The sequence below is a fragment of the Daphnia pulex genome, chromosome 2, assembly GCF_021134715.1.
Source record: "Daphnia pulex isolate KAP4 chromosome 2, ASM2113471v1".
Lineage (NCBI taxonomy): Eukaryota > Metazoa > Arthropoda > Branchiopoda > Diplostraca > Daphniidae > Daphnia > Daphnia pulex.
In genome coordinates this window covers 3,378,723-3,395,194 of record NC_060018.1, presented here as the reverse complement: position 1 = coordinate 3,395,194, position 16,472 = coordinate 3,378,723, and the positions used below count along the sequence as shown (strand labels likewise).

Genomic DNA, 16,472 nt, shown 5'->3' with positions numbered 1-16,472 from the left:
GATGAACGGGATTCATTAGTGCGCGAATCAGCAATTTGTACCCGCACTGTGTGTCCACACTATTATAAAGCCCCGTGATGGTAAAGGGATCATAACAGATAATGGCATCAAATAATTGCCCCACGGATCTTTCATATTATTTATACAATTAAGCATCCGGCAAGCTGACACGCAATAATCCAGCAATTACTGTGAAAGTATTCCTTTGTTTTTTTCTGCGGTCATTTCTTTGTTTGGTTTTCGGAGGCTGTCAATACTCTCAGGGCCAGAAAAGGAAATTATCCGCCGGCTCAAAGTTGAGAATCGTCAGCACTTGCTACTGGGATCATCCGTCAACGACTCGTCAGTCGCCTGCACTTGGCCCAGTTCAGTTCCCACAGCAGCAGCAGCGAGAGTACAGTCCGATGTAGTTGTGATATGTGCGCTATTTTGTTTTCTCTCATCCATCCAGCGTGTAGTTGGCACTCTGACAGGCGACGTTATTTCGGCGTGCGGATGACGATTCCCATTTCGGAGATCCAGCCCGAGGGATCTATATACGCCCATTTCGTTGGTTCGTGTTGTTTTCCTCTGGCTGATGGAATGACTATAGGATAACATCCAAACAACTTTAGACAGTATACCTGGAGTTGCTGTCAAGTCCAAGCGGCTAAGATTTTTTCGTTTGTTTGTTTGTATTTTGGCAAATCAAACTCAAACCATCTACCATGAAATTCTAGGTTGACTTGATACTTTTCTTTGATATAATCATGACATCACTAAGACGTTGTTGGAACGACAGACGATCCTTTCACATAGTAAAAAATGGAGTGAAAAGCAGCAGTCGACTTTGCTGGCTGCTGTCTCAGCGCATACCACAAAGGCATGAATATGGATGATGTGTAGCGTAAGCCAAAAAAAGGAAAAGGGAAAAGAAAACCCTCAGCTACTCAGTGCTACTCGTTATGTGTACATATAAGCCGCATCAGAGAAGCTGATGCAGATGTTACATCCCACCTCATTTTTTGTGTCAGATGTTTGGGAATGCTGTTGCTTTCGCAGAATGCAATTGCACCTCTGCAGCCGGATCGAATTCTATTGCCGAGATCTCAAACTATAAGCCTCGGAATTTGTGTACAGAAGCGTGAAATCGTCGCCTTAATAAGATGCGGAAACCAAGTTTGATTTGTGAATAGGAATCAGTTCAAATATTTCATCATGAATACTGGATTACTAGTCATTAAAGGAAATTCGTAAAAGCGGGCCCCTTTTAAAAGAAATGAATTGCTCCGAGTATTTTTTTAATGCAACGAGTCTGTGCAGTTTGAACCCATTAGTTTATTATCTGCCGTTTTATAGGCGGGGCGCTTGTTCGCCTCCGGATGAACGGCTGCTCTCGTGTGTCTTTGTTGCGTCACTCACTGCGTATTTTTGGGTTTGCGCATGCAAAACGTGCGTCCGAGAATTAGGTACATTGATTGCCGTGCTTTTATAAGTTATTTCCCTCCCGTTGTAAACAGATTAGATTTGTACGGCAAATTTCTTAACCTAACGAACCGTGGCTTGATCGATGTTTGGCTTGCACTAAACGGAGTAAACGAAAGGGTAGATTGTATTATTATGTGAGACGATTCTGTAGATCCATTCAGACTTGGGGCCATCCAATTCTTCGAGTTAAACTTGTAGCCACTCGTGTTGCCGAGAGGGTTTGTTAAATCTTTTCCGTATTATGTTTTTCCTCTCCAGTTGGGAAACGTAAAAGAAGAAATCAATAAAAGTTCAGGAATTGCTCTAGACAACCATGGTGAACCCGAGCCCTGGGTAAGTGGGCATCAACAATAAACCAACACAACAATAGCGATTCAAATTGCCTTGTGCTTTGGGGATGTTTGTTCTGGCTTGTGTTCAAATGTATATACTTTTAAGTGAAAATCCCTTTTTTTTTAAGAAAAAAAAAAGCTGATTTGGCCAGAAAGACTCTCTCTCTTTTTTGTATATTGTTCATACAGAGGAGTTGATAGAATCACGTTCCAGTTTCTCAAGAAGTTGGCCTTTGTCGCCAATCTCCGTCCAAAGAGAAAAAAAAATGAAAAGGAAAATTGCACATTTATGGAAGTTGCCGGAATAGAATAGAAATAATTCCCTTATCTACAAAAAAAAAGAGGGGATAGGTTTGTTATATAAATCTTGGTCACTTTGGTTACTAATCAACGATTGGCTTTTTGAAGGGTTGCACTCCTCATTTGAATAACAAATATGGACAATAACGATGGTAGTATTTACACGTTAATCTTTTCGGTATTATTCGCTCAACTCTCTTTAGTGTAGAGAGGCATTGTCAACTGCAGTCCGTCCCTGGTTCTGTGTTTCAACTATGACGTCACCATCAAGCAAGAGCTTGGACAAAACAAAACATCTGCAACGGGGTGAAATGATGTACTGTTTGTCGAAAAGGCTCCGACTTGCAAGTCTCCACGCGCCAGAGAGCTGGGCAATCTCTGCAGTCCGGCCGGGGCTTCAAGTGATGGACGGTCGCCCGATCAAGTTATTCCTGTCGAGGGCCTGTTTTCAGCGCCATAAATCTACGTATTAATAATACTCTCTCATACGTTCCTCTATATGTGTTTATTATTCTCCCAGTTCGACTATTTTTTATTTTATTTTTTCCCCCCTCTCTCATTCCTCCTTTCGGTTAATCCTTCTGGCTCTCCGCCGGGATTTGGCGAGATATCATAACCCTTAGGACCCGAGTTGCTGCTGGTGAAAGGAGTTTACAATTGCATTGCGTCGATCCCATTCGGGCTTGTCACGCACTGTATATCAGACTGGGTTCTGTCTCCAGTTGAGCCACTCGACAACCCAATTATACTCTGAGTATATACTGTTTCAAATGTCGTCCAACAACAGAGGAAAACAAACTTGACTTATTTGAACGGAACAGCCTCATTCGTGCTGCTGCTGCGTTCTTCTTTTATTTATTTGCCTTCTTCAAATCCATTTTCTCGGCGGTTCCGCTTTACTTTCGATCTCTCTTCTTCTTTCTATATGACTAGACAGTTCCCAGGATGGATGGTATAAGACCTTGGCAATGTAACGATGAGCGTTGTCCAAAATCAATTACCGGCTACAGATGTTAAGAAATTTGTGAGCGAATAGCTTTCCAGTTACAATGTGCAGGCTACACAAATAACAAGCCTGGCCGAGATTGCAATTGGGTCATCATTCGTGCTGCTCCGTCTTCTAGATCCCGTCTCTGCAGAAAATGCTTGAGTTTCCAAAATGTTTTCGAAATGCTATGTCTTTGTCTTGAAATGTCATTATTTCGTTTTATTGCGTGATTGTCCTGGAAGAAAGTTGTGCGGGAGAAGGAAAAACAAAAAGTTGAAAAGGACAATGGGGTATTAATAGTTGTTCGTGCTGCTCTTCGTCCACTAGTTTCGTGGCGATCTGCATTCACAAGAGTATACCTCCACACGGACGATTTACATACTACATCTAGATTCAATTTGTCGTCTAGAAGAAGGTTCGGACTGGCTGTGCAGCAAAAGATATTGCCCAGTTCGGCATTCGTGAATAACTTCAGGGACAGTGGTCACTACTAAGGGCTCGGAAAGGAAAACTTGATAGATTAATTACTAGGACTCACCAATTTATAGTTATTGGTAAATACAATTATTTAGATTTTAATTAGCTACAGAGCATATCCGGATCGCGCCATAGGGGACGTAAACGTCACAGACAGGCTACGGTAAACATCTGGTAAACATCTGATAGGATTGGCGATGCCATCAAGTGAATGAGAATGACACTACTTTAGATTCGCTTTGGCAACATAAAATTATACCGCAACCTCTTTATTGATTTAGCATTGTGAGCTGAGTGACTGAGTCTGACGTATTCGATGGTCGTATTCAAGGACCTCTGACTTTCATGGATCCTGTGGCAACTGCGTGGCCTGCGTCATTTCTTTGTCATTTATTTATATTCGTACAGGCTAACTGCATTGAATAATTTCGGTAGGATATTAACGGTGGTGAGCTGGTGCCGATGCACTTTATTTAATAAGGGGCTGCGAGCCTGCGACAGTCTTCAGCATTTTTTATTTTTTTTTAATTTGTTAAAATTTGTGTGTCATAATTTACTTGACTGGCATCGTTGCACTTGCACTGTTTATCCTGCTGCTCCATCCATCATTTGAATCGTCTGTACTTTCTGTACTCTGTAAACGTAATCGCTATCTTGAAAGCAAAGCACATGGTTCGATTATTTGTAGACTAAATTTTTGATTGGGTTGTATGGATTTTTTACTTACTCATATAACTGAATTGATCCAATTGATTTCAAGAAAAGTTTTATGATTTTCCCTTCACTACGTGTTGAAGAAGATTTATTTAGTATCTTCCTGTAAATATGAATTGCCAATTGCCCCACAATATATGGAGATCTCGTACATTTGAGAGAAAAGGCTACCACGATCGTGATGCAACTAATGAGGATCAGTTTAATTTTGATTCCTATATTACCTGTCCAAGAATCAGTTTCTTAGAAAATGGTCTCTTGCGTAACAATACAGTAGAGAACTGGCCTGATTTGATGGATTTGGATGAACACATTACACTGCCTACACCATTGCTACCACCTAATGCTTCTGTAAAATGTGGAAGAGGTAAATGTGGAACTTGTTTGGCAACTAGCGTAAGCTGTTTTTATTAACATTTTATTCCATCATTAGGTCCTGTTGTACGAAGTGTAAGCAAAAAGGATGAGCTCAATCACTTTTTATTCAAAGAAACTCTTGCACATGAATGCAGACTGCTCATAAGAAACAGCAAAGGTGAAATTAATCTAAGTACATTAAAAAATAATTGGAAAAAGTTTATCAAGAGAAATGAAATTCCTGAACCTGAAAGAAATTTAGTAACAATTATGGACAGATATGGATGTGATGAGGTATTCAATTTAAATAGTCTCCAAATTATGTTCTAATCATTCGAATTTTGTTTTCATTTTAGCCTCCAACAGAAACATATGCAGGTGGAAATTTAGCTATTGTGTGGTTGCAAAATGAAAGATATTTAGTACACTCAGCGATGGAACCATTTGATTGTCAGATGTGTAAGAATTATATCATGTTGTGTATTTATTGCAGCCAGTTTTAATTTATCTGCCCATTTTAGGTTTGACTCGAATGACGGCAGATGACATGAAGAATCATCCCTTGGAATCCGTGAGTACAAAAACGCCATTCAATGATGGAACGGTGTACCAAATAGCTGTTCCCCGCCAAAGTGGTTGTTGGGATCCATCTTTTCAGCAACAAAACGGTACAACTATTGGTGTGTTATTTGCATTAAATAGATGTGTATCATATCGATTGTCTGTGTATGAAGAAGATCCTCTATTTGCGACACGTCAGTTTCATACGACACGATTGTGGAAGGTTGAACAGAGGGAAACGGGAAGTCTGCCCATCATTACCAATGTGCAAGAGTGTTCCGACCCGTCTTCTACTGTGCGTTACGTCGAATTCAATCAGTTTGATTGTGGAGAGTTTTGTGAGTTGCGCTCTCAAGAAATTAAGATTTCAGAAAGAGGGTAAGGTTTAGCCGTTTAATCAATGTTCACAAATTTGTTTATTTTAAAAATTCATTCTGATGCTTACAGGTTATTAAAATATCAAAGAGCAGTGTATAAAAAGTACGACAGTTGTGTGTACGTGAACCATAAGATACTTCTCTTTAGTTCCAGTCGTACACTTGACTTACTCGACGTCCGGTGTAAAAATACAGAGAATTTACAGCCTATTTTCTCCATTGATGATCAAGGAATGCGGTTGTTTTATAACATGCCTCCACTCGAAACAATTGTTAGCTGTTCAGCAAGCTCTCGTGATAACGTAAGTGAAATTTATAATTAATTTTACTTTAGTTGGGATATTTAATAACCTACAACCACTTTTTGCAGGTTTATCTAATATCTACCGGGAAATCACTTCTAGTCTGGGATATAAGATGTGGAAGCCGCCTACTACATCGGGCGGAACACCTACTTGAAAGCCCTCCCGATTGGATTTCGACTGTTCAACTCGGCCCTGATAAAGATTGGATTTTCCTCGACTCTCAGAACCCTGCTTCATCTGGAATGGTCGGTCTGAGCTGGAACAACCAAGAAAATTGTCTAGATTTAATGAACGATTTGCCGGTTGTTTCTGTTGAATTTGAACCGAGAATACGTTGGAGTGTCCTCGACACCTTTGGAGCTATCCAGCAACGAGGTCTAGGACTCGATTGGTCAATCCAAAATCGTTTTAAGCAAATGCGGAGTGGAATTGCTTGTGACAAAGATAGTGATGGAACAATTCAAATCTGGCAGTGTACTGTTGCCGGTGACTTATTTTCTCAGCAGTTGAACCCAAGTAAAAGAATAGGACCTAGTGAGCAAAAAGCTTCGCATCTTTTCTTCAGTCAGCTGAGCGATTGGACCGAAGCTGTTGAGCAGATTGAGGAATTGAACGCCTCGTTATCACAAAATCTATTTGATCAAACCGAAGAGTGTGACGCAGAAAAACTTAAAGACAGTAATAATTACATAAAGCTAAATCACGTTATTCAATTTTAAATAACTGTGAATACAATTGATGACAATTTTTAGGTATACAGAAAACTTCAGAAGAAGTGGAAGAAGAAAACTTTGGGAGTTTCCATATGCCGGCAATATTTAATCACAAATATACTTCAATGCCTGACGCCCTTGAAATGGACTGCCCTGAGGACAAAACACGAAACATCGATGGGCAAGGCGCAGGTCTCAACAAGGAGTGGATGGAAGAAAGAAATCCTGGGCCATGTTCCCAGAATTTCTTACCAGATGACACGTTCGCGTTAGACTTCCAGGATGACCTCATCTCATCTACACCCTTTCAACCGATGCAAAAGACACACGGGGCTGCACCTTTACCTGGCTTTCTCATATCTTCAACCCCTGCAATACGCGCAGTCAAACCCAATTGTTTTCCTTCGCCTAAGCGTAATCTTACCTCGACTCCATTTCGACACCAAACCCCTCAAACCCCTCAAACCTGGAACGCTCCATCTCAGTATCAAGCCCCTCAAAACTGGAACGCTCCATCTCAGCATCAAACGCCTCAAAACTGGAACGCTCCATCTCAGCATCAAACCCCTCAAAACTGGAACGCTCCATCTCAGCATCAAACCCCTCAAAACTGGAACGCTCCATCTCAGCGAAAAAGTGTTAAAAGGACTCAGGAATGGGACTTTTAAATCCCCCACCCCCTGATATTATGTAACAGTTTTTCAAATTTCTTCTGTTCATGTACTCAAAGATAACACTTCAGTAATACATTTCAGTTCAAGTTAAATATGGTTAAGATATTTGTACAACCAATATTTTTTAACATTGGAATGAAATAAATACAATAAATTTCCTTTTCCATTATTTGAATGTATTTGAACTAGTATTAATTATAGACCTCAATGAGGTTTAACAGCACTTGATGGATACTCTTCTCGCTGATGATACGACTCGTACATGTCATCAACGTAAAACCGTCTCTTTCTCCAGTATTTCGTTACCATTTTGTCAAGAAGAGTTGACTGGGTAGCATTACAAAATACATGCTTTTCACCCCGAATCTTCCTTTTTGCTGTTTTGCTCCAGTGACGTTTACTGTGTCCCACCATTGGCCTTATCCATGCACCCCTAAGAAAACATAATGAATATAAATAACCAGGAATGAATAAAATATATTACCATCCTAAACGATAGAACCTAGAAACAACAGCTTTAACTGTTTTGCGCTTCCCTTTTTTGAGTGACCATTTTGTAACTGATCGGGTTTGCTGCAAAGAGGGAGTAGTTCTGCAAGAAAGTAAGCTTAATTTGTGTGCTTAATAAAATTTAAATTCTTGCTTACAATGACAGATTTTGAAGCAATGGGGAAATAGATGATAATATACTTGGGGTAGCATTCATGGAAGGGTATTGGACACACCGAAAAGTTGATTCTGACGAACCCGAAAAAAACCTTGATGTGCTAGGCAGCAAAATTTTTGCTTTGACTGAAACGACATTTTTAGAAATTGGTGAATAATTCGCCAATCGAAAAGCCGATTGAATAACGTTTTTCAAAGTAAACATTTTAGATTTTTATTTTTCTTGAATCGGGAGAAAATTATTTTCAGTGTTCGTTCGTCTGCTTAATTGAATCTTTTCATGCACGATATCGATATACAAATTACAAAGGCCAGGTCTTTAAAAGGTTTTTAGCAACTTTCATTGATTTTTATTAAATTAAAAATTAAATTAGTTTCAAATTTTAGTGGATCATGAATCATTACTTTTAAGTTGTAAATTTTTGCTTTGAAACCATGAGTATGAAAATTTGGCAACACAGTTGACTCCATGTTGAAGCGATTTTAACGTCTGTAACATTCATTCTATAGCATCCTTTCACCCTTGCCGAACGGACGCAAACTAATTATTCACGAACTATCGTGCTTTTTCACACTTCTGATTTCTAAAAAAATGGAGTCTAAAGGCAGACGTGTTGTCCAACAGATGCCGGATGATTTAACTAATATTGAATTTGAAACGAGTGAAGATGTCAATGTTATTCCCACATTTGACAGCATGGGCCTCCGTGAAGACCTGCTAAGAGGAATTTACGCTTATGGTACGTACAAATGAGACTTTCACTTGTTGAGACCTTGCTCCATTATTCACATTATCCTTAACCTACATGATTTTTAATGTTGAGGTTGGCTTTAAATGTTTCTATAGGATTTGAAAAACCATCAGCTATTCAGCAGAGAGCAATTGCCCCAGTAATCAAGGGGAGAGACGTTATTGCCCAAGCCCAATCCGGTACTGGCAAAACAGCCACATTTTCAATTTCAATTCTTCAGAGTCTTGAAATTCAAACAAGAGAAACTCAAATATTGGTTCTAAGCCCCACTCGAGAGTTGGCAGTTCAAATTCAGAAAGTATGTTATGGCATTACTTTCTGTAGTACAGTGTTTTCATTTAGCTTGTGTTTAGGTTATTCTGGCTCTTGGTGATTACATGAATGTTCAATGCCATGCGTGTATCGGCGGCACTAATGTTGGAGAGGATGTTCGAAAATTGGACTACGGTCAGCACATTGTTTCTGGAACCCCTGGACGTGTATTTGGTATATTTTGCTATTTCTGTTTGTTAAGTTTGGATTGATGATAAGTGTCTTGATAACTCTACAGATATGATTCGCCGACGTACACTAAGGACACGTTCAATTAAAATGTTGGTCCTGGATGAAGCCGATGAAATGTTAAATAAAGGGTTCAAGGAGCAAATTTACGATGTCTACCGTTACCTTCCTCCAGCAACCCAAGTATGTTTTATGATATTTCATAAGAAAAACCAATTAAATCAATCTTTTATTCAAGGTGGTTCTTCTTTCAGCCACATTGCCTCATGAAATCTTGGAGATGACCAGCAAATTCATGACAGATCCCATTCGCATTTTAGTCAAACGGTAAACGTTGTTAAAAGTCTGCTTGTTTTTTATTACTAATTATTTTATGTGGTTTAGTGATGAGTTGACACTCGAAGGAATCAAACAGTTCTTTGTCGCTGTCGAAAGAGAAGAATGGAAGTTTGACACGTTGTGCGATCTGTACGACACACTGACAATCACGCAGGCGGTTATTTTTTGTAATACTAAACGCAAGGTTAGTCACGATTAAATCTCTTCTATTGTTGATTTCGATGTAACACAGTTAGATTGATTTTAGGTTGACTGGTTGACGGAGAAAATGCGTGAAGCGAATTTTACCGTTTCTTCAATGCACGGAGACATGCCTCAAAAAGAGCGTGATACTATTATGAAAGAATTCCGTAATGGTCAGAGGTATTGAAATTTTCGTCTACCATATAACCATTCAGAGTAATAACAATTATTCGTTTATTCTAGCCGAGTTCTTATTACAACTGACGTTTGGGCTCGTGGTATTGATGTTCAACAAGTTTCGTTGGTCATTAACTACGATCTCCCTAACAACCGTGAGTTGTACATCCATCGTATCGGTCGTTCTGGCCGATTCGGACGTAAAGGTGTTGCAATTAACTTTGTCAAGAATGACGATATCCGTATTCTCCGCGATATCGAACAGTACTATGCTACACAGGTTGACGAAATGCCCATGAATGGTAAAATATTTTTAGCATGTTTTTTTTTAACTCTTTCTAAATGTGTTTGTTTTTAATCAATTTCAGTGGCTGACCTCATTTAATCTATAATCCATTTCGGAAAAAGGAAAACAAAGAAGTTGATGCGTCATGTTTTTATTTTGCTGGATTTTTTTTTTCTGTATCCCCGAAGATTTGGACTAAATATATGAAACTTGTGGCCGTTTAATTAATTGTCTTGTTCCATTGTTGGAGTCTAAAAATGACGTCTACTTTACTCGTAGATCTGAAGTAATATATGAACCTTTTGCTCATGAGTTATGACTTATTGACTTATGAGTTATGACACAGTATTTATAATAAGGCATGTTGATTTTTTTTACTCACTTTGAAAATACTTGCGACAATTCGAAACCAGTATTTGAAGGACGTTCCAAATTCCAATTACAAAGTTAGATTTGTTGTATCTCTAGTAGCTGAACAAAAGCTAGAAACTAGCTGAAAACTTGGTTGCTGAAACCCAGTACCCCACATTTCCTTTTTTCTGTTTGAAAACAGTTTTGGTCTGCTACAGTTCGAAGCACCCGGTTGTTGCTTGTTGGTGGGTGATGAAATCATTTGTCACCTCGTCAACAATGTCTTTTTCAACTAATAATTTAATACGTTTTGGCTCCGGCACTTCTAATTTATTGAGAATACTTGGTAATAATCAAATAGGAGCTGGAAACGGTGTTACTAGTCGATCCATTCAATTGTCGTCAGGAGATCAATCATCTTTGGGTATTTCATTTTACACCTCGTTAATCAAATTACGATGATTATTTATTTTTTTAGACACATTTGCTTCTTTTTCCAGCACATTACAATGTTCTATGTTTTTTATTCCAGGTTCTCAAACTCGCAAAAGATTTTACAAAAAAGTCAGCACTGTCCAATCAAATAAAGATTTTGAAATCATTCTTGACAATAGAAAACTTAAAACTCCTGCAGGTAGTGTATTTCGTGTTTCCAGTGAACCATTAGCTCTAGCTGTTGCTAATGAATGGGATGCCCAGGAAGAAAAAATTTTAGTATCGTCAATGCATCTTGTGAGTTATGGTAAAAGTTTTCTTATTGCTTACCAATCTTGCTTACAAGTTTTCTTTCAAATATAGACATCTCTTGTTAACACTATCCTGGATAATCCAAACAAATTACGAAAACAAGATATTGTCAGTCACATTCTTACCTACCTAGACAATGATACACTTTTGTGCAGGGAAGAGGTAATTACTTGATTTAGTACATATTATACAGGATAAACTGATAAGTTTTGTAAAACATATTTTAATGCAAACAATAGGGTAACTCTGAATGGTCATCTGAACAAACAAAAGAGTGGGATCCATTGGTTGACTGGTTTAATCAAAGGTCTGTAAAAAAAAATAAGTAATAAAACCGACAATGTAATATAAATAATTTCATCGTTTACAGATATGGTACGAATGTTGAGTCTTCAAGTGCCATCACCGGTCCGTGTTTACCCATAGAAGCAAGAGATGTTCTTCAAAAGCATTTGCACTCATATGATTTTTGGACTCTTAACGGGCTAATGTTTGCTGTAGAATCAGTGAAATCGCTGATTTTAGCTCTTGCTTGTGTCGATCGACATCTTACTGTGGAAGAAAGCGTTCGGTTGGCCACTCTCGAAACCAATTTTCAAGTATTAAGATTTTGTTTTTCTTACTTTCATAAATGCTATCAGTGTTAACTTTGAACTCTTTAGACTCGACAGTGGGGCCGTGTAGAGTGGGCTCATGATGTCGATAACTTCAATGTGCAATCTCGCTTTGCAGCTTCTATCCTATTTGTACATCTTACATCAAGTTCTTCATCAATTGAAAACAAATTCAAGAAATAAATACATGGAGTCTGGTAGTACTATAGGTATTAACTGGTAATGTTCTCCTTTGTTTTTTATCTGAATTGTATTTTTGGTGTAGTTTTGTTGCATACAATTTCTAAACAAGGCATACATTATTATTACATTTTAATGTCCTTTAGTATTATTTTCACATCAGTGTATTTGACAAGCCCTTATCATGAAGAGTTGGAGCATAATCATAACAGGGGCTAAAATCTCAGCATAATCCATTGACAACTGCCCATTCAGTTTTTTGCAAAGAAGAAATTTGAAAGCAAAATGTAAACCAAGAATGGTACAGCTCCACAAAGCTCTCAATGGAGCTGCCTTATACATCCCTGCAAGAAGCATCCTTAAAAGCACCACATAAACAAAATAGCAATGTACACCATCAGCAGCAAATAAAGGAGAAAACACTAACCACCAGTTAAAGGTCACAACAGATTCAGCCTTCAATACAAAAAAAATTGAGAATACAGTAAATCCAACAATATGGAGCCATATCTCTATAGGAGTAAGGCCCAGCAGGCGAGTTGTTTCTTTCAAGGAGAAAAACATTTTATTTTCCATTCATGTCCATGTTCAACAATTTGTAAACTTTAATGATGACTGCAGAATTCTGCCTTTCTTTAGAGTAGAAATCTCCAGAATCGTATTGAGGCTCAAAGTCATCTGAAAAATTCACAATTATTTTATAATAGTATTACAAAACACAACAAAGATATTACCAATCAAGTGAACTGTTGATGTATTTACTGAAAGTTCTAGAGGAGTGTTTGATTTCAGTTGGATTTGCAACGCTAGATTTATTGCTTTAGGAGCTGCTGCTCCCAGACCATGAATATGAACACTTGATTCAGTTTCTAAACATTTGAAACAGCGAGCGAGTTGAGCCTTGAAATCTGTTTTATTGTTGACATACACGTCGTTTGATCGTGACGGAAGCCGAGCTGGCAATCGTTTTCTCAGTTTGTATTCTTCTGGATCGTAGCGTATTTTTTTAGAGTTTGGTACCTGCTCTTGTCTGACACCTGTCGCGGAATCGTTCGTCCCCTCTGACATTGTCAAATTAGACAATATGGCATTGCTAACTGTACCCGTATTAATACTATCCACACGTGATTACAAAATCACATACACGCAGTTAAAGTCGAGCTTCAGAAAAATTAGAATACGAATACGTAGTGTACAATGAAAGGCCTATGCCTATGCGAGTATACGCCTTATTAATCTCCGCTAGGTTCGCTAGTAAAGATACTTTTTTCGATTTTTTTGCTTGGTAAAATTAATCCAGGTAAAACAAAAAAAATGTATATTTATTTATTTTTTTAATGATAACAGCTGGGAATTAACGTAAATTTGCAGTATCAATATTTGGCCTAAAGTTTGGAAAACCCAAACTCGTATCTTGGATTCTTGGTCAAAGGCCTGTCTGGCAGCCATCCAAACGCACTCTATGACCTGTGGCGCAGTGGCGGGCTCTAAGCAAGTGAGCATACATGAATCGACGAAAACACGTCTGGGCCCTGGGGGCGGGTGTATGACGTCTGTTTGGGTGCTAACTGCTGATCATACTGCATCCTGCTGCATCGTTCAAAGTTATCTCTTGCATTGGTTAACGGAAAATCCCAATATTTATCTCTTGTTTTTGATGAAACTTAAAAGGTAAAATTCATGGTTCAATGTACATGAATGGTTTTGAATATTGGGAAAATAGTTGCAGCCAAAACCTTACATCGTAATATATGGTTCCAAGGTCGGCCAAAAAAAGGTATACACCTCGTGAGACTACGTTTACAAAGTTCTCCCGCCTTATAAAGCCCACTAGCTCTATATGTTTCTCATTCGCGCAGCGTCTTTGAACCAGGAAGGAACAGTTATGAGTCGCATAGCTTTGATTTATCCCAAGCTAGCAATCTTTAGAAGCCGGACACAACTGACTTCAAGTGCATCAACTGCAAGAAACTGTGATCTGATGAAGAATCCATCATTCAATACCCAACTCAATGTTGTGTTGATGAGTCTCAACAACATTCAACTAACACAAGTAAACACCTTTTCAAGCAACTCGGTATCAAACCCAGGCTTCCAAACAGCAAGTACTCTCATTCAAAAAGATCTTTTTGAGCTTGCTTCAAAAGCTTTATTGGAATTGCAAGAATCGAAAAACAGCAGTAGTCTTGTTGTGGAGGTAAACTTTCAATTTTTCATGTTTTATTGTTTTTCTTGTTTTTTAGTTTAGTTTTTATTATCTTATAAAACTAATGTTCTCTTATTTTTTTTTTTAGAAAAAAGCGCATGTTTTCTGTGATTTATATCGAACATTGCAGCATTCCGAAAAAAGTCTAATTCTTGATCAGTTTGCCTTAATATGGAGTGGCAAACAAAACACTACTCTCAATTCAGTGAAAAAATATCTTACTGCACAGGTATGTTGTTTTGATTATATCACGCGCAAATATGCGTGTTAGCGAATGACGTCAATTGGGGTCATAGAGTACGAGATGGGGGATGGTAGACAAGGAAATCTAATAATAATACCAACTCTACCTTCCTTAGGAAAAGGGTGATGAAGCGATGATCAAAGCCGAAGATAACTTACGCAACACACTTGCCGTTGAACAGAATTGGATGTTATCCATTTTAGCGAGACAAGAGGGCGGCATTAAGTTTCTTATAGATATACGAGCGGATGTGCTGGTATGATATTATTACAATCAGTCTATCCAAATATTTGTTTAATTATTTATTTTGTTTGGTTTTAGGAACAAATCGAGTCACCAGATGCAACCAATGCAGTTGTTTTGAGGTCTTTGAGCAATGCCATCCGTGATCTAATTGCCCCATGCTTCGGAATTGATATGCTTCAACTGGACCGCGTTACCTGGTCTTCCCCAGGTAGTCTACTGCAACATGTTTCCGAAGGCGAAGCAGTTCATCCCATGCGGAGCTGGTCCGACCTTAAGAAACGCCTCGGCCCTTATCGGCGATGTTTCATACTTTTACATCCTGCTTTACCAAAGAAACCATTGGCCATTTTGCACGTCGCATTGACAAACGAGATATCCAACAACATCCATACAATTATTACGCGGAATTTGAGCCAATCATTTGATTCCGAGACAGATGGTTCCAGGTTGGCAGATATTGATGTTGAAGATATAGATCGTGTAAACACAGCAATATTTTACAGCATCAGCTCAACTCAAAAAGGCCTCGCAGTAAGCAGCTAGAGGTTATTTTTATCCCCTTCTGTCAGTAGCTAACTTTTTGTTTTCTAGGGGATAGATTTAGGTCAATCTTTGATAAAAAGAGCTCTTCGGGAGTTACAAACGGAAATTCCATCTCTACAGCAACATTCAACGCTTTCTCCTATACCGGGCTTCCGGTCTTGGCTGCTTCAGCAGCTTCGGGAAACTGAACGTGGGCGAAAAACAGTTTTAACTGATTTTAATTGGGGTACGGCTCTTCAGTTAATTAACAGTACCAAAGAAAATCCGCTCGGGATGCTCCGCAGTTTGCTAGTGGATAGTTCATGGATGAGGGAAGAAGCGAAAGCTAAATTGATGGAAAATCCCTTAATGCGTCTCTGTGCTCATTATCTGTTTGTGGAGAAGAGGCGAGGTTTCGCATTGGACAGTGTTGGTAAGTCTTTAGTTTTGCCTTCAATGTTTGCTAACCAATTAAGTTATCGTTTGTTCTCTTCTAGCTAATTTTCATTTGCGGAATGGAGCGATGATGTGGAGAGTAAGTTATTTTAAATGTCATTTTTAATTTGCTGGATTCTTAATGGAAATTTTTCTTGGTTTTCAGCTGAATTGGGCATCCGACCTTTCACCAAGAGGCATAAAAAATTCATTTGGGCTGATGATGAACTATAGGTATTATAGATTTAATTTTTCTGATTTAGAATATTTTTATCTTAAACTTTTTTAATTTAGGTATTATGTGGATGCTTGTGAAAAATATAGTCAACTGTATGCTGAAAAACAGCATATCGAGTCTTCAGAGCAAATTCGTCTCCTTTCGGGAGTTTCCAACTCGTCAGCAGCTAGCCAAATTTCTCATTTGTGATTTGTGAATTCAATCATGTACTTCTTTATAAAAATGCTTTGTTACAAAAGCTAAAAGCTGTTTAAACGTTCGATTATTGAGTCTGTTATATGTTCTCGGTAATTCGCAGTTGTTTGAAATCAATATTTCCACTTTTTAAAAGTCTCTCAATTCTCAAATATGTACATATTATTATTATCGTGTCTGAATATATCCTCAACTTGTCCTGCATTTTTTCATTACTACATATTTCTAAATATTTTTTTTTATTTTTTTATTTTTTCATTTTTTCATTTTTATTTAAAGACTTGCCAGTCGCCAGATGGACACGTTTATCTGATTGAATTATTAA

General features: G+C 38.2%; 6 protein-coding genes across 8 annotated transcripts; 4 read left to right on the top strand and 2 right to left on the bottom strand.

Annotated features, from left to right (window-relative positions):
- The first annotated feature begins 3,836 nt into the window (after positions 1-3,836).
- On the top strand, positions 3,837-7,357 carry LOC124188409. 2 transcript variants are annotated; one of them, XM_046581014.1, is made up of 8 exons: positions 3,837-4,645; positions 4,712-4,929; positions 4,992-5,094; positions 5,157-5,303; positions 5,370-5,574; positions 5,644-5,875; positions 5,944-6,556; positions 6,631-7,357. In XM_046581014.1, the coding sequence occupies exons 1-8, from the start codon at positions 4,390-4,392 to the stop codon at positions 7,257-7,259; spliced, it is 2,403 nt and encodes an 800-aa protein (XP_046436970.1). In that variant the 5' UTR covers positions 3,837-4,389; the 3' UTR covers positions 7,260-7,357. The 2 variants fall into 2 exon arrangements, with proteins under 2 accessions (XP_046436970.1, XP_046436971.1); XM_046581015.1 differs by having other exon boundaries at positions 3,856-4,645; positions 5,373-5,574.
- Positions 7,358-7,419: 62 nt separating this feature from the next.
- LOC124188413 (39S ribosomal protein L35, mitochondrial-like) lies at positions 7,420-8,216 on the bottom strand. The gene is made up of 3 exons (XM_046581021.1): positions 7,913-8,216; positions 7,750-7,857; positions 7,420-7,698 (listed from the first exon to the last, which is right to left on the bottom strand). Exons 1-3 carry the CDS (start codon positions 8,134-8,136, stop codon positions 7,470-7,472), a joined length of 561 nt encoding a protein of 186 aa, XP_046436977.1. The 5' UTR covers positions 8,137-8,216; the 3' UTR covers positions 7,420-7,469.
- A 177-nt stretch (positions 8,217-8,393) lies between these two features.
- On the top strand, positions 8,394-10,393 carry LOC124188411 (eukaryotic initiation factor 4A-III). Its single transcript, XM_046581019.1, has 9 exons — positions 8,394-8,671; positions 8,779-8,981; positions 9,037-9,169; positions 9,234-9,367; positions 9,423-9,511; positions 9,569-9,707; positions 9,771-9,886; positions 9,950-10,185; positions 10,252-10,393. Exons 1-9 carry the CDS (start codon positions 8,524-8,526, stop codon positions 10,266-10,268), a joined length of 1,215 nt encoding a protein of 404 aa, XP_046436975.1. The 5' UTR covers positions 8,394-8,523; the 3' UTR covers positions 10,269-10,393.
- Positions 10,394-10,715: 322 nt separating this feature from the next.
- On the top strand, positions 10,716-12,176 carry LOC124188412 (ATP synthase mitochondrial F1 complex assembly factor 2-like). Its single transcript, XM_046581020.1, has 6 exons — positions 10,716-10,944; positions 11,053-11,252; positions 11,319-11,429; positions 11,507-11,574; positions 11,638-11,866; positions 11,930-12,176. The coding sequence occupies exons 1-6, from the start codon at positions 10,773-10,775 to the stop codon at positions 12,062-12,064; spliced, it is 915 nt and encodes a 304-aa protein (XP_046436976.1). The 5' UTR covers positions 10,716-10,772; the 3' UTR covers positions 12,065-12,176.
- Positions 12,177-12,209: 33 nt separating this feature from the next.
- On the bottom strand, positions 12,210-13,312 carry LOC124188414 (ribonuclease P protein subunit p20-like). Its single transcript, XM_046581022.1, has 2 exons — positions 12,796-13,312; positions 12,210-12,739 (listed from the first exon to the last, which is right to left on the bottom strand). Exons 1-2 carry the CDS (start codon positions 13,127-13,129, stop codon positions 12,627-12,629), a joined length of 447 nt encoding a protein of 148 aa, XP_046436978.1. The 5' UTR covers positions 13,130-13,312; the 3' UTR covers positions 12,210-12,626.
- Positions 13,313-13,540: 228 nt separating this feature from the next.
- LOC124188410 (malonyl-CoA decarboxylase, mitochondrial-like) lies at positions 13,541-16,351 on the top strand. Of its 2 annotated transcripts, none has more exons than XM_046581017.1 (9): positions 13,541-13,838; positions 13,921-14,258; positions 14,356-14,496; positions 14,627-14,767; positions 14,833-15,288; positions 15,349-15,712; positions 15,777-15,814; positions 15,881-15,948; positions 16,009-16,351. In XM_046581017.1, the coding sequence occupies exons 1-9, from the start codon at positions 13,760-13,762 to the stop codon at positions 16,139-16,141; spliced, it is 1,758 nt and encodes a 585-aa protein (XP_046436973.1). In that variant the 5' UTR covers positions 13,541-13,759; the 3' UTR covers positions 16,142-16,351. The 2 variants fall into 2 exon arrangements, with proteins under 2 accessions (XP_046436973.1, XP_046436974.1); XM_046581018.1 differs by having other exon boundaries at positions 13,584-13,838; positions 13,896-14,258.
- The last annotated feature ends 121 nt before the right edge of the window (positions 16,352-16,472 follow it).